Source organism: Periplaneta americana, chromosome 14 (genome assembly GCF_040183065.1).
Source record: "Periplaneta americana isolate PAMFEO1 chromosome 14, P.americana_PAMFEO1_priV1, whole genome shotgun sequence".
NCBI lineage: Eukaryota > Metazoa > Arthropoda > Insecta > Blattodea > Blattidae > Periplaneta > Periplaneta americana.
In genome coordinates, this window is record NC_091130.1 from 91563313 (window position 1) to 91587665 (window position 24353).

General features: G+C 34.6%; 1 protein-coding gene across 1 annotated transcript in view; it reads right to left on the reverse strand.

Moving 5' to 3' along the window:
- Window positions 1–24353, reverse strand: part of LOC138713015 (uncharacterized) — a 344765-nt gene that overhangs the window by 197674 nt on the left and 122738 nt on the right. The window contains exon 3 of the mRNA XM_069844698.1: window positions 12416–12597. Coding sequence (XP_069700799.1) covers window positions 12416–12597 — 182 coding nt within the window. The remainder of the gene's footprint in view (window positions 1–12415; window positions 12598–24353) is intronic.

Consider the following 24353-nt stretch of genomic DNA (forward strand, 5'->3'; position numbering starts at 1 on the left):
TTAATCGAACTAGTTTCTTGGGAATACCAAATTCAATAAGAATATCATATAATACTTCCCTCTTAACCGAGTCATAAGCCTTTTTGAAATCTATGAATAACTGATGTACTGTACCCTTATACTCCCATTTTTTTCTCCATTATCTGTCGAATACAAAAAATCTGATCAATAGTCGATCTATTACGCCGAAAACCGCACTGATGATCCCCAATAATTTCATCTACGTACGGAGTTAATCTTTTCAAAAGAATATTGGACAAAATTTTGTACGACGTTAATACCATATATCATAATACCATATAATCACAGTAAAAAAATCCTACATGACATTTTAAAGTCATCAATCGCTATTAAATACAAATGAATAACCAGGTCAGCAGAATGGCTAGGTAGGCCTAAAAACAAAGTCATAAATTTGCAGAAACTAAACAATAATATTCTAAATCCTGTGTATCTGCATAGCAACAGATATATTACCATTACTCTCTTTTCTACTTAAGCATTTAATTTTTCTTTTATCGTAATATAATGCCAGTAAGTTCTTTAATGTTATCACGTGAGACTCTCACAGTGAGATGGCATAACAGTGAAAAAAGTGCTATGATCGCATTGGGACACTAATTATTATTGAAAAACGGACCTTTTTCTGTTGGCAGACCGTTGATTAAATTTGAACTAATTGTTGCCAATATTATTCATATCCTTTTCATTGTGCATTTAAGTTTATGTACTCTTTTAAAGAGTTATGAATAAAATTTAAACAACATAAAAAAAATTAACAGTGATAGCTTAAAAACTGCCCCCTCAAATCTGCCGTCCTAGGCAGTTGTCTAGTCTGCCTAGGCCTAAATTCGCCCCTGACCTAATCTGTCACCAAAAGTCGCGAGTAATTGGATGACACGTCCTTCACAATAGCCCAAAATTTTAAGCCATAAATCACTAAGGTCTGTTAAACACGAATGAACAACTAGGTCAGCATAATGGTTATGTGGGTCTAAACAAACAATTTGCAGGAATTGAACAATAATATTCTAAATGCTGTGCATAGCAACACTTACTACTCTCTCTTCTGCTTAGACCTACGCATACCAGCTATTTTAAGCCTAAGACTGAAAACCTAGGGACAATTTATTGTCATGTTATTATGACAGGGAGAAAACGAATTGTTTTAACATTCTGCATCTTATGTAGGAAAAATGTTTTCAAGTCAATGTTAAGATATTTTACAATAGCTCAATATTTACTAAAAGTTTGTTCTGATTTACAGAAAAATTTGAGTTAAATGATTACAATAAAAAAAAAAAAAAAAAAAACAAGCAGTTCTCTCTGAAGCACTTAATACCGGTACTTGTAAATTCAACACTATCAGTACTGTAATGAATGATATTTGAGACAACAATGTCTAAACACACTTCACAAGTTTTTATAGTCTTCATAATACCAGAGATTATAATATATCCACAAACATTATATAATGAACTCAATTCACTGTAACTCAGTTTGAAGGCCCGCGGTCTCTTTCAATATCTCAATTGCTTATCACGCACAGTATTACCCTTCTCTTGTAAAACACCTCGGAAACCACTTAAAAATCCTCTGTCATCCTCATCATAACTACCCTGTGATACATCATTAAGAAACTGTGATAACACATATTAGTCTTATTAAAGTATTCTCAAACTGGGATGCATTAGGAGTAACTTGTTTTGATCTCACTACCGGCACACTAAACAAATTTTCCAATCTTGTGTGGAACGTGATGTCAGTATCCTCCATCCTCTCGGGTTTTCCCCCATATGGATTCTTTTAAATGTAGGCTACCTCACAAAGGTTAGAGCTCTCTGTAGGAATCCATCCCTCATTGTGACTTTAGGAGTCCAGGTCTTCCTACTTCCAGGATCCTTAGTGAACTTTTTCATTACAAAGCCCTTCTCGGGTCGATTTGTACATCCATAGGCGCACATCCAACCATATCCGTAATAAAAACCGCATGTGAAATAATTAACATATTTTTAAGCTCGACCATGCCGAAATGTAGTAATTATACACCTGGTAGCAGACATTTAATGCATGTCATTAAAGTACACCTACTCATTAAAGGTCAGGTCTTTCAGCCAATGACGACTCAGGTTACAACTGTTCAGCCAATGACAGGTCAGCTTTCTACCGTTATAAAACCGCAAGTATCGATTATTCTCGGATATGCAATCGAAAGAGAATTAGCGAAAAGTCACGGAGGCTGGAAATCCAATACTGTCGCAGAAGGTTATGTTCTGTTACTATAATAATTAGCGTTAATTGTAAATAATATTAAAATAAATTCAATTTGTCGTCTCGTTTTTCAATGTCTAATTTAATTTCAATGTTATTTCTGTAGGTTCTTATGGCCTAGCAAGGTCAATGTGGACATCTGTTCCTCGGAAAAAATCAATACTTTCGCGTCTGCGCACATCTCACAACATACGGGGCATTGGTCAAGGTCAGATACAAAGAAAATTAATAATATCAAGTTAGAAATATGGTCGAGCATAAAAAGTCGTATGAAACTCGCCTATAATGGTAATTAAGAAGCTCGTATGAAAATTATGAAACTCGCTTGCGCTCGTTTCATAAATATCCATACTCGCTTCTTAATTACCTTCATTATAGGCTCGTTGCATAATGTACTATTATACAAATTTTGGAGCAGGTATAGAACATCGTAGTTCCACAACAGAGAGAAAATACGTTCAAATATATGCTAAAATATTATTTGATTAGTGAAATATGGCTCGTCTATTGTGTTTTACTGAAGCACATCTTAAATAAATATTTATAGGTACAGATTAAATAAATTGTGACATGTAGGCCTACTTATAAGTTAATAGTAATAGAGAGTTTTCATTGTAGGAATTGTATAAAGTTCGTTAATGCTCAAAGCATTAAAAAATTTCTCATGTATTTAATAAAGCTTAAATGTACTGAATAATAGCAAACTTATATTTCTTTCACGATTTTCTGTTTCATAACTTGTTAACTATGGATGAAAATGGAAATAAACACTGTAAATAATGGAGTAAACGTCAGTCTATACTGGGTGTTCATTTCGAAGTGTGTCATGACGTCACTGTTGATGAGTCAGCGATTTGAAGCGAGTTTCAGCTTTTGTGTCAGAGAAGTTGCCTATTAATCAAGGCGTTCAATCTGAACTTGAGAACGTGTACGGTATAACTTGAACGTCGTAGCAACAGATGGCGGTCTGTACGGTCTGTGTGCAGAGTCCGTGGATATACAGAGTAGCGCAATCACCGAGTCGGCCGCCATTGTTAGTCCTTTTCAACACGCTAGGGATAGGAATATTTGAAGTAAAACTCAGATATTTTTAATTTGAGGGGCAAAAACGTCTAAAGGATCTTCTCACATTATAGAATATTATTGTCAGTCAACATATTAATGTATAAAAACTTCATTTAATAATTATTACAGCATAAATACGCATTTAATTGTTCAATACACTCCTTCATAAACATCACAGTTATAGGTATTACAGCAGCATGAACGTAATAAATTACAAGTAACAAATGAAAAAACAATTTTGCAAATAAAATAACAATAAATCTAAACATTTCCAACTGCATTCCTCGTGCAAACTCTCCGGTTTCCGCATATAAGGGCACACTATACTGAAATTTCTCGAAGTTTATTAGTTTTAAGAGTTTACAACAGTGGAACTAATAACTACCATACTTACGAAGCTAGATTCACCAAATTTTGATTTCTGGTATATCTGCTTATTAGTGACAAGTGTACAAAATTGCATCTGCCTATGATACGTGGTTCGCAGTTTATTAATTATTTTATTAAAATATTGAACCGTTTTATATAAAAAGTCGCACTACAATTGACATTATTCTTAAGTGATTTTCACTTACATGGCTCCTTACATACATGGAATCAAAGCTTACTATGAGGTTTTGCTGTAAAATTAATAAGTAAATTGCTAGAATTTTTAGTAAATAAAAAAATTAATAGTCATAAAAATTCCTAGTAATTTACCCATTCGCTGTACAGAAAATTCCAATAGAAATGTTTGTTCCAATGTATATAAAGAATCTCATAAGTGAATATCAATGAAAAATAATGTAAATTGTGACGCAAGGGACTTTTTGCATTAAGCAATACACTATATAATTAAGTTATTAATAAAGTGCAAACCACTTATCATAGAGAGAGACGAAAGTTTGTACATGTGTTATTATCAACCAGATATACTAGTGATAAACATTTTGTGAGTTTAGCTTTAAAAGTATGGAAGTTGGTAATTTCATTACAATGTCCCCAAGGATACACTGATATGAAATTTTGTCATTTTTGGTAAAAAAAATTCGTTTCTTTGTTTTTATCTTTAAAAATTCATTTATGATCTAAAGATGCCCTCTGCCAATTTCCATGACCATACGACCGGTCTATCAGCTGTTTAGGGTCACATTTTAAACGGCTGCGGGCTCTGACTGTTATTTAAATTCTCCGTCCACGACCTCCACTCTGAATTCTGCGACCATTTTGGAAATTACGCTATATTTCATACATTATTTATTATATTAGATTTCCGATTGAGCCAATGTAGCTTCTTGACTTTTCGAAATATTTCTTCATAGAATCCAACAGGTGTTATACCTACTTCAAAGGCTGCTTTCCTTTAAAAGATATTCAGTTACAAAGGAGAGCATAACGCTTATCTAAAGGAAAATTCCACTTGTTGCTAGTAGCCATAACAACGTGTTTTCCATGCTTGGTTTTTGTTTGTGATAGAAGAAATATTTGCAAGTTTCTAACAGTTTTATTGTTAGTGTTATAATAGTGTCTATAGTCCATAGTGATTTGTAAATAATATTTATCTATTATAGTGTTTTCATAAGATTACATAATGTTTAGTCATCTTTATTTACTAGTGTAGGTTAGGTGTGCACAGCGTGGTAGTGTATATAAGGATACGTTCTGTATATAATATGCTAACTCTATGTGTTTCAAAATGCCTAGAAAATAAAAAAGATAGAGACCTGGTTAATTATTATCCCAAACTTTTGAAGTCAATTTTCTCCACTTTAATTTTCTGTAAATTCTGCATTGCTAAAAATGCTACTCTTTCTACAGATTCTGTACTACATGCATGATTTTTTGTAGAGGTTTTTGAATATGTTCTTAACAAAACTTACTATCAGTATTATACCTAACACTCATTTTTGTTTTGTTCTTGTTGTTTAGTCAATTGTCCGAAGACAGATTTGAACCTCATAAGTATCACCAATAAGGCGTCACTCATGAGAAAACTAGGCCAGGAGATAATGGGGTAGGGTGGCAAGTTTCTTTTCCCCTCCAATGCATACTTCGCCGATTAGCTACATATTCCACTAATCACACTTCAGATACTTACAAACAATTGTCTTCCTCTGACACATATCGTCAAGTGAGATGTACTGCCTGATTATATATTCCATGCATATCAGCCAGAAGAGGTATTTTTTAATATTAATTTTTTTACGCTCGAGTTGAATTTTTCTGTTTTTATACTTTTAGTGCATTAAATATGTTTAATTATTTTTTAGTAAAATAAAGAGGAAAATTGTATAGTAAGTTTCGTTTCTGAAGGTCTGACACGTACAGTATGTAGACAAAAATTCTGGCCAAAATAGTAGCAATTTCTGGAAACCCAAATTTGCACAATTTAAAATTACAAATTAAAAGTACAAAATTTCATAGATCTACTTAGAATATTGTAGAAAATTGAAATTTCACATCAGTGTAACCTTAATAGGGTTTCTAGTTTCTACGGTCTTTGTATTTTCTAATCAAGCCAAACAATACAATCTTGTCTCAAGAATAAATTCAGGACTTCACAAATATATTAAGTCATTCTTGCAAATAGCAAATAGGATTAAATTCAGAAATGCTTGATTTGAAAGGGAGAAGATGGTAAAAATTTGACACTGATACTAATTGGTACGTGACTTTCATTTGTTTTATGTAGAAATATCATTGCTGAATCAACTTAAATTCTAGATTAGTTTTATAAAAATATTTTGGGGCCTAAATTTTGAAAAAATAAATATCAAAATACAGTCATTCATTAATCTCACAATGTATGCTCGCTTAGGTAGCGGATCGTTCCTTTTTATATTTATAGTCACTTCTTTCCTTTTTCCTGATTTCTTTCACCTTGTCACAGAGAAAACAAATGTGCGCTTTTTTCAGTTCTCTGTGAACAGTTCTGAACACAGTAGCATTGTATTTTTTCGCATTTAAATTACATTTTTTCCCCTATGCAACTGTATACTGCACAGCGCGCGCTGGACTAACAATGGCGGATTTGTCGGCATTTGCCGGCTCAAACGATTGCGGTACTCTGGATATCCACGGACACTGTCTGTGTGCTACCATAACCTCTTTCGAACTGTGTTTTGCGCGGCCAAGTCGTACGTAGGGTATTTGTTATCATCGGTTGCGTATGGCAACATCCCACAACACAAATCAAATGCTCCGTGTCCATGTTGACTGTCGAAATTAATGTCAACAAATACGTAAGTAATCGTCTTAACCCTCTCCCCATATCCCGACAGTAAGAAAAAGACCACTCAGTACATGTTCCGAAACAGTTCACATTCCTGCTACTACCGGCGTTACCGTACGTATCCGTAAGTACTCTTCTGAATGAACGCCGTACTTGCTAGGCAACTTCTCTCGCTGAATTGTAGGAAGATTGAATTCTCTAGGCTCATCGACTAGCCACATGACGGCATACAGCGAGCCATAACACACTTTGCACTGAACACCCAGTATAATTTCTGATTTTTATCCGGACGACTGCTTACATGTTTAATTACTTAAAGGAAATAATAAAATCAGTTATCATGCTAGCAACTGATGTAAGTTTTCATCTTTTGCATTGTAGCTCAAATATTACGTGGATTACGGTAAGAATACTTAGGCCTATATCTATATGTTAAAGGAATGTAATTATTATCTTACCTTGAAGGTATATCCATGAAATCTGCTGAAAATCAGACGTAATTCTTTATTTTTTCACGTCTTGAAGATGAATAACACGGGTTCCAACTAATTGTTTGGAATCTTAATGGCGGCATTGTACCACGTGACCGTAACATCCAATCAGAAACGATACGTCCAATGGCCACACTGTATTCATACAGTCACTGTACGCTGCACTACCACAAACTTCACAACGTAACTCCCTTTCCGCGTGTGCGTGTGCTAGAGAGAACTGTCAATACCAACGAGTTAGAAAGTTCTAACTCGTTGGTCAATACCTTTCTAGTTTTGTATAGACTATAGTAAAGGTTGTCCCGCGCCGTGCCGTCGCGGTCTAAGGCATCCTGCCTAGGACTCGCGTTACGGAATGCGCGCTAGTTTGAGTCCTCATGGGGGAAGAAATTTTCTCATGAAATTTCGGCCAATGTATGGGACCGGTGCCCACCCAACATCGTGATGCACTTGGGGAGCTATGATAGGTAGCGAAATCCGGTTGCGAATACCAGCTATAACGGCTGGGGGATAATCGTGCTAACCACAAGATACCTCCATTCTGGTTGGATGATCTCCACCTCTGCTTTGGCATGTGGGCGTGAGGCCAGCAGCCGGCTGGTCGGTCTAGGCCCTTCACGGGCTGTAGCACCACGGATTATTTATAGTAAGCGTTATTTAGTAAGTCTAGGACAATGAACGTCTTCGAGAATCGAGAGTACTTTGCGACCAAGCGGGTTGTTTAAGAACTAACACGACCAATATTGCCAGTCACTTTGTCCATTGCTAGCAAGATGGAAATCACCACCGAGCAGCCTATTTTCATGGTTGAAGCTTATTTCCGATCTGGAAGGATAGAGAGAATAGGGAGAACATAATTACGATGTGGGTCGCTGTGTGAATGAATTTCGCCTTTCTTACCCAGAATTTCAGCAAGTACAAGTGTTGCCAACCATACGATCTGGATCGTATAACCAAATGCGATAATTTGGTATCATGTACTATAGTATGATCCAACGCTAGTACGCAAAATGTACGATCCTCTCGACAAATTGGATAAAACATGCCAAAATGAGAGGATTTTAAACATTTATTACAATTTAGGACATTTGAAATTTTATATATACATTTCTGTAATATTACGAGTATAGTATTTCACTTATACATTTATAGTAGTTTCTGCATGTAGCACTTCTGCGTTGCAAATACTGTACAGTCTACTGTCGCAAAACATATTTCTACAAACATTGTTCGCCTATGTCTCCAGGTTCAGGCGACATGAAGCTTGATTTTGGCAAACATTATTATAGCGACAAGAAATCACATAGTGTCCATTACTTATAGCTATTGAAAAATGATGCTGACAAACATTCCTTTCTTTATTTCCAAGATATGGTCTCTCCAATCCTCTTAGTAGTCTAAACATAATTACTGTTGCCACGTAAGCATGTAATAACTAATAGGTTGGATATAATGTTTTGAGAACCCCACAACAGAAAAAGAAAATAAACATTCAAAATATGGTCCTATTTTGTCCTACAAAGAAACAAGGAACAGCCTGTTATAGTAGGCCCTATTTGCTTGTGCCAGTCGTGTTTCGTGGTAGTACATGGGCAGTAGAAATCAGACGTCATTGTGATAGGTTCTGACGTGAAAGTGGCCATGGAATCAGAAAATAGTGATAGTGTTCCTAGTAGGTCCTATTCTCAAAGAAGCTATATTCGGTGTACTTAAATGTACATAACGGAAACAAAATTGTAGAAAACTATGGTAAACAATTCCAAAATTTAACGCTTGGTTTTGCTCTGATTAAACAAACTGTAAAAGGGCTAGATATTGATTCTGCTCTTCTGTTCCTGCTGTTGTTAGTCCTTCTGAGGATCCTCCCAAGGTAAGGAGACAACAAAATATTAAAAAATCATTTTATAAGCTGATATTTAATTTTTAACAATTATTTTCTTGTAAGAATAAAAACAGTCGTTTAAATAAGACACTGTGGAGAAAGTTCAGGTAAAATAATCGAATAGGCCTATTTTGTATGTAATGTACGATCCTCCAATCAAGAGTACGATAATTTGGAACCAATTGTGCGATCCAGTCAAGCCTCAGGGTTGACAACGCTGGCAGGTACCCAGAGAAAACATTACAAGGATAGTTAAGAGGTTAGCTGGATGTGTTGTAATCAGCTTGCAATTATCATACTACATTCTTTCTTCATAATGAGTTAATGACTTTCTTTATTCCCCTTTACAGTGATCTGTTAATGATCAAATTTCTCTCTCTCTTACGGTTTTTGCCTTTCCTTTACTCATTTACCGATCGGACAGGTAGATATTACGTACAGAATTTATCTAGGTATTCTTATTGTTTGAATACGGTTTTGCTTGTCATAATTACAGCGCCTTCTTTCGCACGACTGGCTCAATTACCCGGAAAAAGAAGAGGACTGGGCGCTCTAAACTTTGCCATGGACATAATAGAAGGGCGTAAGACAAAGAGGCCACGGATATCACTACGTCAGCTCAGTCGAGAGATTGGGTTGTCACAGTGGCGGCTCGTGAACTTGTGGATTGGGGGAGCTGCAGTAGAATTTGGTACATACAAATGTCACTTCTTGATATCATTACTAATAAGTATAGGACAAAAATAAATGCATTACATATCGAAAAACCAAAACTTCCTCCCTTAGTTGGGAGATGTCTGTGGCATCATTTGCCATAATCGCTAAAAAAAAAAAAAAACTAATACCATCGATTTCAGTCTGAATTTCAGATCGGCAGACACTCAACATGCGATCTACCAGTTCATTCTGAATTGGTTTAGAATTGACTTTAAACAGCGGCAAGTTCCAAATGATTTTTGATAGGCTCATTTAGATTACTCACGAACTGTAGCAACCCACGAAATACACCAGGGTTGTTGGAATTGTTTTTTCATCATGTCCCCTAAGGGGAAGTTCATATTGGCCACAAAATTTGATACAATCAATATTTTTAAAAATAATTTCATGGTTTTTTCTCACTTCTTGATTATGTTTGAGAATGTTTGTTCTGTTCGCTTCACATAATTGCGCAGCAATATTAGTTTTGCCTAACATAGCCAATGAAACATCATTTTTCAGGTGAGACTGCGAAGATTCGTGCTTTTCAATTTTTAGGGGCAAATGTCCTAAATCTGTCACACTACTCTTAGTCTATGCAATATCACCACCGAAGAGGAGGCAAGGAAAACAAAATACTGAATTTTTTTGTTCACATCCACGTAACCACAAATGCTTAGGGTAAATTTCATTGTTATACTTCCTTACATATTATATGCACTATTTCGGCTGGATGAAGCTTGAGTAAGATTTAAGTCGGGTAACGGACGACCCTTTAATTTCACTTCATTACATCATTCTTCTCCGCGAGGGAAAGTTGAGAAAAATAAAATTGATATTTAATAATTCACGCACACTCATGCTTGCACATTTGCACTGGTTAAGTTACGGTACTAAATCGACACAGCAAAGCAACACTCAAATATGCTTATGGTCAACAATTTTCTAAAACTGGAAAAGAAGTCTCTTCGGTATTTTACGTGCTATATTAAAAGGATTCCACTCGTGCAATCATTTTGAGTTAAGGCAAATATTAGGTTCTGCAAAAGAGAATATTAATTTCGTTACATTAACTTGAAAAGATTCTACAACAGTAGGCCTAAGTATGTGAAGAGAAAATAAAAATGTTGTCATTAAGTTTCAAGGGAATAGAGAATCCATTTGACGTAGCATTACAATAGCGGTGTGCGAGTGGAGGAAAGATTTTCCCTTGTGGCCTGACTCTGCAAGCCACTGCAGCGAAATATGGGTTTTAAACAGGCGGCAGTTTACCTCTGCTTCCCTTCACTTCTCTACCCCCTGACCCAGCAAGACACACTCTATGAGCTGTCCCACCCTGCAGATCCCAGGACGACTTTGAATGCAGTGTCAATTCCAGTACAGTCGACGCGCAAAAAGATTATGCATAAGATAATAGTACATATTCCCGGCCAGATGAAATATAAAACAATTTACCAATAAAAGCTGCAACAATCGTTCTAGAAGTTAAAATAAATATATATTTTTTTCCTGTCAAACCAGGGAGTGCTGCAGCTCCGCAGCTCTTATGGACGAGCCGCCCCTGGGTTGTCATATCGCTACTGTCATACGGCAATAAAAGACGTAATGAAGCTCTACCTATACAAAATAACACGGCTGCATGAGTTGAGAGATCATGATTTGCCAGCCAGCATCAACTTCTGTACTTACTTTTTTGGACAATTTGAGGCTCAGGACGAACAAGACAACATGTTGCTTGATACAACTCTCGCGGATCAGTACGGCTCCCACACGGTACGCCTACCACCCCACATCACTCGTAACTCCAAGTTCCCCATCAACGAGGCGTCGAGGCCTCAGCGCGTAGAACTCGCTCTGCATTAGTGACGACATTAATTCAAATTGACTGGCGGGAAAGGCAGAAAATATTTGATCACACGGTATAGGCCTATCAAGTGCATCTACCTCATTACCAAGCCCCGAATTTTTAGCTTTTAAAAACTAAAATTAATTTTTTCAATCCAAGTTTTAAAATTCATGCAATCAGTGCGGGCTTACACCACAAAAATAATCACCTCGGGGAGGGAAAGGGATGACTTACTGAAGATGATCAACAATAACATAATACCAAAGTATTACGAGAGTTTCTACAATTTACTATTTTGAATTTTTTCTTCATATAATAAACACAAAGTTTCAAATTAACTCGTAAAAGTTTCTGTAATTCAGCGTTTTGAATTTCTTCTTCATTTAATAAAATTACAGTTGAAAATTAAGTATTTTTATTTAAAATTTTCCTCAGAGGTTTGTCGTAATTGAGAGAGATAACAAAATCATTGGGTAACATTCACACAATTGAGGGGTATGTCTCTCTTAAATACCTTCTGGAAGGGTAATATACAATATAACATAATAAAATATAACTAGATAAGTAACAAATCATTTGAAACTATAAGATATTACTTGTGCATAATTAGAGTGTATTATATCTTCCAAACATTTAAAAACATTTTAACGCCTCTCCTGAACAATTTAATTTTTTGCACTTGCGTCAATGTTCCTTCGGATGGGCAATATGTAACATGAATTTTACAAAAACTGGGACTGTAACATTTAGAATATAATTATTATTAATTTCACAAACAAAGCCGCTAAATTGATGACTCAGTTCTCACGTACAATATTTATAATGCTAATTTAACTTCTTATTATGAAGTGTGTCCTTTTAATAAAATATGCTGAGCCTACTGTATTTGAGTAGGCTACATACTGTGAACAGTAAAATTTGTCTTACACAAAATTATGTTTGCTATGACGTACCTCTGCAAAGCATCATACCCAAGTTGTCTGCATACGATCAAAGATAGGCGCATTTGTTGCTGGATAGTTGCATTCGGTAAGCAGATGGCATGCCGTTTTAGATTCTCTCTTAAGATGACTAGAGGAATTCCAGACGATGAACTGTTGATGTTGTGAAGAACGATGCGTTGCGGGGATAAGTCCTGTTATATATAAACATTTTTTATATAGAAACAATGTTTGATAAATGTTGACATTGCATCATATTTATTTTGTATATATTCTTGAATATTATTTTTACTGACATTTTGAAATATTAAATACAAATACACATAAACACACAAGTTATTTTTTTCCGAGATATACGGAATAACAATGGTCTTAAATTTGTGAGAATGAATCTTAATTGTCTTAATCTGCTTTACAGGAAGCTTCACGAAAGACTAGATTTGCATAATATATACGTCACTGTGTACGTTAACAGAAAAACCACAATTCCAAGTCACACAGAGTTTGTGTGCACTCGATGTGGGTCTCTGGCGTTTCGTCAGCCCACGCGAGTTTTGTGGATATAAAGGGAAAAGTTGAGACGGTGTCGGGTGGAGTTCCCGGGTAGGTCAGTTGGGAGAGCGCTGGTACGTTCAACCAGAGGTCCCGGGATCGATACCCGACCCCGGAACAATTTTTCCCTTGAAATTATTCAACTCTGCTTTACAGGAAGCTTCACCTGAAAGACTAGATTTGCTTAATTGTCTAGTTTACATACATCACACGCAATTCAACATACTATATTTTGTTTGGACCTCTTTCGGAAAACTGCAGTTTTCTATGGACGAAAGTTTGAAGTTTCCTATTCGTTTCTCATGGGTGATAACGATAGACCTAATGGTTCCATACCACAAGCGACGTCACGATACTATCTCCGCGCACAATATTATCATCTGCCTTCTTTTGGATTAGTCCTAGCGAAATATTTCCTTCACCTTCAAGCATTAATGGGAGCATCCATCGTCCCTAAACAATATTGCGAAAAAAAACTGATGTAAGCTACGTAAATTAGATATTTACCGCATGAATTAGTTTCTCCGAAACTGTCACTTCGAAACTGTCAACATTTTTACAAGACAATAATATGAAATAAGATGTCCCAGTACACAGCGATTTTTAATAAATTCGTGCGATGTGAGGATAGGATTACCAAACGTTCACATTTCTGCGGACATGTCCTCATTTTGAGCAGAAAAATGACTATCCGCAAACAATTTTGAAAATCTATTGGTTTGTCCGCAGTTTGTTCATTGAAAGCAAAATTATGACTTTCGAGACAGAAGGCGCGCACTTTATCTTCTTTCATGTTGAATGCAGATGTCCGGTAGTATTTCGTCGTTGTTCCTGCAATAACTCCTATGTGACATATTTATCGATTTTCAGATGTTTGCTCTATTAAATAACTTAAATAGTGATACACCAAATAATAAAATCTCCTAGATAGTCTATAATTACATTTCTTTGTTTCGGAAATGTCTCCTATGTACAGCTGCCAAAGGATGAATAAATGTGTTTTTTCTCCCTACTGAAAATTTTTATATTTTGCACATAGGAGTTATTGCAGGAACCAAAAATGTTTTATAGTTTAACCTACACTCACTACGAGCGCTGTTCCTCGACCCAAAATTGAACACTTTCGCGCATCGCCATCTTGAGGTCAAGAGCTATGTGACTGCTACATGTTTATATCACGATCACGTTGATTTAAAATAACACAGATTATTATTTAATGATATTTAATATTATTTAATGTGTTAGGAGTAAGTATGTATCAATTTAATCAATAGGGCGTGTGTATACAGCGTTTATATAGTTTATTGTAATCGTTGTCTTGTGATAAACGTGAAATTGTGGTATACTATTGCGCTGTGTGTAACCGTACAAATAGTGTTTGTATACGATAGTTTATTTTTATCGGACTTCTGTATTGAAGTGAAACCTTCGTGTGCTCTTATGCTGCATACAACTGTACAAAAAGTGTTTATATAGTTCATTTATTTGTACTTCAGTGGAGTACGTGAAATCATGTTATATTCTAGTGGTGCATACAACTGGACGAATGAATAAATGATTTATTTATTTATTTATTTATTTACTTATTTATTTATTTAAACAAACAAATAAATAAATAGCTAAGTCTTCTTTGTGAAATTATGATTCAGGTTTCACCTATAAATAACTCTTTTACATTTTGCCGGATATATCTTATTAAAAAAAGCAAGGAATGGCATCTTATTGATATTACATATGTGCATAAAAATTATGTACTGTACCATCACTCCGCAAGCAATGGTTATATATCTATTTTATTTATTTAAAATAACAATACACTATGTAAAGAAATACGCACATAAAAAGTATGCCGTTTTTTGTTTTATTTTGTATAAAGTGATTATGTTTAGTTTTTAGGTCTTCACGTTACCTATTGTTTGCAATGTATTAGGTACCGGGTACCGGTACTTTTTATAATTGATAGCATTCCCTTTATTAATTGAAGAATAAATTCAATGTAATTTGGCTGCTTTTGCGCATTATATTTTGCCAGATTACTTATGTCCTGTGGTCTAGAAGTACCGGTAATGTAAGTTTCGATTCTCTAAAACTTAACAACAGGTCTATACTGATTATCACATATTTATTTCACTTAAGAATTTGATTATAATAAAAACTTGTGTAATCAAGGTGCATATATTTATGTCTTGTGATCTAAGAGTAATGTATGTTAATATAATTTTAGATTCTCTGAAACCTTACAATATCCTGATTATCGTAAAATTATACATTCTATAATGTGTATTGTGTAGGCCTATTTATGGATGTATGATCATGTTTTCTACAAATTGCTGCGTACGTATTTTCTTTTCTTTAATGCTCTGACGTATATCAATGACATTTTGAATGTGTTTATTTCGTTCTAATTTCACGTTAAATTGCGTGATTTATGTACTGCCATTATGCGTCTGCTCTCCAACAACATGGCGGCAAGCGCAGCGTTCAATTTGCCCCGGTTTCCTCGTTCTGCGCAGCCGAGACTATAGGGGCTTGGCTTTCGACTAATTTTTAGTCCAGGCGATTTGCGAATTTTTGGGCTATTATAAATTTTGGCGGGCGAAATTTGGGCGGATGATAACTTCTTGTTACTTTTTTTTAATCTTATATTTTTCTTCCGATTTTCTTTGGCACGACATGAGTTTTCGATTCCAAAATCAATAATTTCCATGTAATAAATAAGTTAATTTACTGTACATATGATAAATTAAATCCACGTGAATGACCTTTACGTCAAACCACTTTGCTACGCCTCCATGTATGTTCAAGAGGGGAGCAGTATTACCAATATAGTGCTTTTGAAGTCCATGTGGTACTCAATTTCACGAATTTAACGACAAAGCGAAAATATGATGTGTTCTTTTGCATTAAGATCAAGGCCAGATCTGGCGCTTTAGGCTTTTAATTCAGTATTCATATTAATTAGTTTCTATCAAAGCAGGAATGCATTGGAAATGAACTGTGGTGCAATGATCTCTTAATGTTAAACCACGGTTCTGAGCCTCCACGTGTCTGAAACTAAGGGGAAGACCCTGAACGCGATTACACCAGAGCACGCAATTCGTATGCCCGATTAATCTGGAGCTTTCCTATCCCCACTTCGTGATATCTTCGAAACTCTAATGCAGGCATGCCAAAACCCTGCACCTTGTGCAGTCGCGCACAATGTGCAGCTGTCTCTGTGCGATGTGCATTTTCTATTCCCCTACCTGGAGGGAGTGAATCGCGTTGAAGGAGAACGCGACAGGGCTATACAGACCTGCAGCAGCATATCAGCTTTTGTTTAAGTAACACAGTTTCAGTACGGGTGCTGATTTGGCTGTGTCTGTAATTGAGTTATGATAAATAAAGTGAGGAGTTCACAGATAACGAAGAAAAATTACGAATTATATAACATAGCTAATTGTTATAATGTTTTCCTCAGCCAACAAATAATTATTTTAAAATGAAAGGCTTTCATCAGCCCATGTCGGTGTAATAATGTTTTGACAGTTCAGATCAGATTAGTAAAGTTCTCAAAATATGATATTGCCAGCGCTTATTTCTTAATCAGTACTCTCACGGCAAAAAGAACTTAACAGTGGCGTTGTTTTGGAGTCTGTACTAACATAGCCATCAAAGCTTAGACGACTTACGACTTTCATTTCATAAGCTGGTAAGTGATGAGAATATAGTGAGGAATATATGCGAGGCTCTTGACGTTGTAAGGAGCGAAGAAAGCAACTGTTTGCAAGGCGGAAAAATTTTCTGGAAAAATATATAATGGCAAATTTTTCATCTCACGTCCTATATTACGCTAATAAACTTGCATTAAAAATCTTTAAACCTGACATGAGTAGAATATCGTCGCTTCAAAGCTTGAGAACTACACTTCTAATTTCTTTCAGTAACGCTCCCAACTTGTCGATACTTGCTCTCAACGTTTTACAAATAAACTAGGCTATACATGAATTTAAATTCTAAGCTTAATTTATATTATTTCTTAATGTTAATGTATATTGACATTACAGCAAGGAAATGATTTCAGTATAAAAACTTCACAATGTCCTACTGCATGTAATTAATTGGGAGTATAATATTTTCTTCAACATTTGTGTACCAATGGCCCCAATAAATAATAATGTTTGATTAACAATGACAGAGTAGGTTCTATTACTTTAAAATAATTAGTACCTACTACGTAAAATGAAATACTTGTTCGTTTTTTGTTGTTTCGAAATTACTGCAATATTCTTTTTCTTCAAATACTATATAAAAATCATGTCAATAAATCATGCTTTACAAACCACTACTTTGTGAAGTAACTCTGAGTAAGCCTAAAGTTTCTTGTATTATAATTGTCAAATATAGACACTGATAATAACCGTGGTTTTTCCTTCTGCTAAGTGTGTTTATAATGTCCAAATGCCTATTTAATCCAACCCTAGAAGCGCAGAATAGATTATTGTACATCCCTCCGGCTAAGAAAAGGTAAGAGCAAAGCTTGAATGATGCGTCCGCACAGACCGGCGATCCGCGCACATAACTGCACATTTAGAGTCTGATTTCTGGCATGCCTGCTCTAATGCATAGACTACATAGCCTACATGTAGGTGCATTGTGTAAGTTGCAACTTGTGTTCTATTCGTTGAGTTTGCGTTAGCAAGATTTTTTTATTCGATCAGTTTTTATACTGTGTTATATTTTATTGTGCTAATGTTAGTTGTAAGAATAGTGATTGTAAGTGTTCTTTTTATGGCGTTCATAATTTTATTATTGACAAGATAAGATGGCTGTGAACAGTGAGTTCATTTTTTATTCTTTCACACTGCGTGCTGTAATATTTCTTTCTGAGACACTGTTAATATTTTGTGTAACTGCATGGGAACGTGGGAAAAGTACAGTAAAAACTTCATCCCATTATAGGTGAACGACATGATCAAGTAATTGGAAACTGATGGTCATGGAGATGAAATTCAACATTTTTATAACAATGTTGAAACACTTTATGAAGCATGCTTGAAGTACCTCAAGATGTGGATTCGATCATTGAGTGAATTTTTATGCTTTGAGTGGCTGGGTTTTGGAAACGTCGTGGAAAAGTATGGAAGGCTCCATCGGGTTTTTGACTGATAAAGGTGTGCACATAGTAAATGATGCAAAATGGTTTGATCAGTATTATTGTAATTTGGAGAAATTTGCGGTCGCCTACAATAATCAAGTGCCGTCGCAAAAAAAATGGTTAGACTATATTGAGAACTATAGAAGTGAGGAACAGTATTCAGAAATGTGAAAATAGCACTTTTTCTTTGCTATCCAGCACACACTACTTCTGACGAAAGATTTTTTTCTTTAATTAAAGCTCAGTGGATCATTGAGAGGAATAGACTTAGGTGTTGCTTGATTCAGCGAGATCAACTGCACTAGTGCAATTTAATTTCAAGCATTTCATATACTCCCAATTTTACTCATATTTACTTAAAAAGAAAGACATTCTGAAAAAAATCAGGTCATCTGGAAAATACCCATGGCATACAGAAGTGTAAATGTAATTGTCAAGATTTATAATTGCAATTGTATTTTTTTAGGGAGGGGGGAAGGTTTCATTTATATTTATAGGTTAATGTCATATAACAAATTTTGAGCACAATTCCTTGCAATTAGTTACTGAGTATGGACGTAATTAAATATATACAATGGGTACCGATATCTTTAAAATGTTACGTAATGACTTATTCAATATTGAGAGAGGTGTCCTCATTTCATCTTTTCAAAATATAGAGGTGTCCTCATTTCATCATTTCAAAATGTGGCAACCCTATGTGAGGTGAACTATAATATAATTAATAAACACCATTTAAAATTCAATGAAGACTGAAAAATAAACTAACTTTCTCAATCCATTTCTTTTCACAAATGCACTGCCATTCCATAATATTTTAGCTACTCTAATTCTAACTATAGGCCCACTGTTTTTTCAAAAGATGGGACATGGCAGTTAAGCTGCCGTACTTGGAACTATAGCGCTACGTTGTCAATTTGGGAGACAGTGTGATCAGATGATGCGAGCTGACGTCAGATGGGTGACGTTAATGGATTCGTTGACTATTGACGCGAAGCGAAGGTATGAAAACAGTACAAAAATCGACAGAGGACGAAACACGGAAAGCATTAATGGCTGACATTGTGTGCACAGCAAATGGCGCCAACAATGCTATTGAGCACTCACCACGCAGGAATTAACTTTGGCAACACAACAGTGGCTACCGTAGCAACAGGCCTCCAACGCTATGTGATATTCCATTTATTTTTTATCGAAGCGCTAATGTCATGTCCCATTGTTAGAAGAAACAGGTATAATCATTGCAGTACCAATAAAAATGAGTCATTCCATGTCAAATCGAACACCTACGAAACATGACAACTTAATATTTGCTCCAATTTATATATATATATATATATATATATATATATATATATATATATATATATATATATATATATATATATATTCTATTGATGAAATTAAATAACCCATGTGTAATTTTTTCGGACTGACACAATTATTTAGTCATTTATTAAATGTTACTTCTTCCATAAGTTAGGATGCAACGTATTATGAAAATGGTTATACTGAATATTCTATAAATCGTAGAAATTTCGTATTAATATCATTTCAAAGTTCAATAATTGCAGTATTATATACTAATTGTTAGTGTTCAATCAAAATATAAAATGGGCCCCTTTTAGGGGGTTCTATTTTTAAAATACGTTTTTATATATCAGGGACATACTTCTAAAAAGGGGAAATAATATCATTATATTCTTTGAAATGTTTTACGTAGAACTGCGTTGATTTTAGAAGGCTATTCGAATAAGAAGTCGCTGTGCAAATAATTTACTGATGGTGTGTTCGGGTCGGAAGGCTCGGATTGAGTGAGATCGCGCGCCGGAACATGCAGCTGCGATAGCAGCAGCGAGAGTGAGTAATACATTATCAGTGGCACGGTGTTACTTTACGTAAATAAACAGATAACCTCTAGTTCTAAAAGCACGTAATGTCCCTTCAACACTTAGCATTTTCCCTTTAATTTATCTAACAATAATTCCTAAGTCTTTCGGAGTAAGTATCGTGTTGTGTTGTGTGATTTCAAATCAAACACCTGTATACGAATTTTGCTTAAATCTTCTAAAATATGTTGTGCAGATCAAAATAAGAGGTCTGTGGTATTTTCTGGGATCATACTTTAATATTTTACTATTTATACTCTTTTAATTATATGACAAATTCATGCACAACGCAGTATGAAAATGCTCATTGTTAAGATTCTATGCATCACAGACGTTGAGTGTTGGTGTCATTTGAAATGGGAACAAATGGAATATTATATTGATTGATTTATTGATGGGCTTGTTTTAGAGGGTCACTTTTTAAACAATTATTTTTATAACAGCTTATCGGTACTTTAAAAATGCAAAAAGAAAGTACTGTATAATCTATTATATTTTACATAGAACTAAGCTGATTTCAGGTTGCTTTCGAATATATTGAAGATGTGTGAGAGCTTAGTGATGACTGAGAATCGACAATAAAGAAGGCAAAATTATCTAAAAAAATATCCGAAACAAAAAACTGCAGAAAGTTACATATACACTTAAACATAAAATCTTTCATATCACAGAAGACACAACTTCAGTTGAAAATTCAAATAATTCCGATATAATGCAGAAATTGATAAACTTATTTCATGAAACAGACGACATAAATCTCAAAATATATATATTAACAATTTTTTAAAGTTGGTCCTACAGTAAAATTCAACAACATTTTAATATATCCATCACATGATATGAATTTCTAAACAAGTAGGAGCAGAAAAGGGAATTTTGGTTACTCCTAATCCTAAATCGGGAAAAAGTTTCGGAACATTTGTGGTAGAGAAGGTTGTTCAGCTTTATAATTCTGATGATGTGAGGAGGGTTATGGCTGGCAAAAAGAATTGTGTTTCAGTTAAAGAAGATGGAAAGAGAGTTCACAAAGAGAAAAGATTAATACAATGTAATCTTAAGAAAACGTACCAGTGTTTCAAAGAGCAATATCCGTATATCAAAATAGGATTTTCAAAAATTTTCAAACTCAGACCAATGGAATGTGTACTCCCTGGAACAAGTGGCACGCACTCAGTTTGTGTCTATGTTCATCATGAAAATGTTAAATTAATGCTTGATGGAATTAATAATACCATTTATAATATTCCTTTTAAATGTTTACCATTAGCGAATACAAATAACTTAGCTATATTTTCTACTCAAGGTACCAACAAGCAAAAGTGGTACGAGGTATCTTACAACTTCATTCTTTTGTTCCACTGACACAATCTCAAGCCATAATAAAGAAATATTCACTTCAAAGTGAGAGTAAAGTGGTGGACATTAAATAGAATTGGTTGTAGGTGATTAGTTTTAAAAGTGCATTGTTGTGTAAACTGTAATTATCATTCTTACAAGTGTATATTTTACAAAAACAATATTTAAATACAGTACTATATTACATAAATTACGCGAAAGAGTGATATTCTGACCGTAGAACAGTGTAAAGTGGTCACACGACTCTCATCCAGAGCTGCACTTGCACATCATCTTGCAACAGTACTTATGCACCCCGCGCACTCAAGACGCGCAGCTCGGTGAATCATTTAATTATTCTTCAACGGTTGAGAATAGCGTTCTGACTTTTTAAAGGGTGGTTGAAATAATTTCAAGGTATTTAAGGATTTTTTTTTTTTTTTTTTGTAATTTTAAAGCAAGCTGCAGCCATTAAAACATATTTTTATGTGTTTAAATGTTTTTAAAACAAAGTTAACAAACTTATATTTTTATATTATGCGAAAAACAAAGTATGTACTATCACCTTCAAATTGAGACAAAGAGCAAATCTCTGTGATGATTATTAGTGGAGATAATCACGTTTAACAATAATGATGCGCGAACTATTCCAGAATCTTTGATATCACATATCTACTACAAGAATCGATATAGACAACAATAATAAAACACGTATTTACTTTTTCAATCCATAGAATGTGCAAAATTTGTTTTATGTAAATCAGAGACATAAAAGTCAATTCGAGGTTAAATTTGTGCGATTTGACGTGGAATGACTCCTATTCTCAAATACTTTTAGCTGCAACTTCTTTCTTTCATGCCTAAATTTGTTGTTTGCTGATGACACGAAGCCAAACTCAGGAAATCCTTGTTTCGGAAATATGTAGCCTAATATTCTACTACGATTTTCCGATAGAAAATGTATGGCACGTTTTCATAAATCGCTGTTGAGTCTAGTGAACCTTGTTGCTTTAAAGTTTGTCAACAGTATGACATATTTCTTGGTATTGTTACTTCTATCATCATCATCATCATCATCATCATCATCATCATCATCATCATCATCATCATCGTTAATAACATCTCCAAATCACTTGAGCACACGGAACAGGTCAAATGACCTAAACCTGTTCGCGGGAAAAACGATGAATGTCACATTTCTGTTAAGGATTAGATAATGATCTAATTGAGTCTATAACTGCAAGATGTAATGCTGTTTCTATAGAAAATAAAGGAAAGGATTACTGTATTCGTGGTGATAATTCTCCTTTTTACCATTTTTCATAAGAACAACATTAAATTTCGCAGTGATCCATTGACTTAGATAATGAATCAACCTTAAGAAAACTGTGACATTCATCGTTTTTCCCGCGAACTCTTTTATTATGATTATGATTATGAATATGATTATTATTATTATTATTATTATTAAACTAGTATAGTTCTTTTTTGTCGTAAGACAATCAGTAGCATTATTCAACACTTTAGAGGCATAATGATTAAAAATTATCTGTAATGGCGAAATATTCAGGGGTGTAGTCGTGCCAGGGCGCCGCCCCAGAGTTTTTTTCTGCAACCTACGAGCTTCTTGCTTCTTTATTTTTACTGTTTAAAATAATAAAGGTCTTACTTGCGTCTTACTCAATTTTTCAACGGCAAACATATTGCATAATGTTATACCGTATAAACAACTTTATTACCTTGACTCATTAATATACCAAATTGTAGCCTATAACATACTCGTACATTTTATTTTAGTAATCAAACAACTAGATTGTTGAAAAATAAATACAAACGAATATTGAAAATTGTTCTTAAAACATTATTCAAAATCAACACTAAAAACGTAAGCTACAGTACATCACGCAATGAAGAAAAAATATTTCACAGACTAGAGAAAGGCCAAACTATAGCACTTCCAGTTTATATAGGGATTAGGTTCTGCTCGCCCACCATCAGCCTTGCGATATCTGCAATAATCCGCATGTTATTAGTTATAATTGTTTTTTTAGTGTACGTAGCAGGAGGAAAACTCCGAAGTTTGAAAACGGTGGTGGTGGTGGTGCGGTCCATTTTGTGTGCAATTGTTGAGAGTACACTTTTAATTGATGCGGTCTTCTATATGCGATAAATAAGTAAGAGTTTCGTTTGCGGTGTGATTAGTGATCTAAAATGAAAATGAGCGCCGCAAACAATGTGCTCACAATTTCCGCTTGCTAGCTATATCCATTTTCTGAAGCTATTTGCAATATTTTATTATATTTTACTTTATATTATTCAGAATTTAAACATAATTTTGTGTGCATGCAGGTGGATGGAATGGATATGAATAATATGGTTTGTAGCCGTGGATTTTTTATGTATGTTACAATTGAACCTGGTTTTGTGCGTGGTAATTGAATGTTTTTGTACGAGCTATCGTACGCCGATTACTTATCTAGGGAATCAAATAGAAAGAGCTGGGAAGAATTTATTAAAAGACTGGAACATATTATAGATTCGCAAAGGTTTGGATTTAAAATTTTGACAAACTTAAGATTAGAAGAAAGAGATAAAGCAAAAATAGAAACAATCCCAACTGATTGGAGAAATTATTACTAAAGATTGCTAAAAAATCTAGAAGACCCCTACAACACAAATAGTCTACTATATGTATTACAAGTGAATGGAAGGAAATTACTATGGCACAATTATAAGACGCATTGACTTGGCTAAAGACTAGAAAAGCTCCAGGAGTAGAAGGATTGAATGCAGAATTGTTTAAAAACGAAAGTATAAAATTAAAAAAATAGACTCCTGCAACACTTAAACGATTTATGAAGCACGGGTAAAATACCTCTATTGGTTTCTTAATTAAAATAGAAAACTGATCGAAGTTTAAATCAATAAAATAATACTTCATTATAAGTAGGATTAAAAAACATTCAACTTAATACAGGCACATTGGCTGAACCTAGAACTTAGTAGAAACATTAGTATATCAAAATATTGATATTAC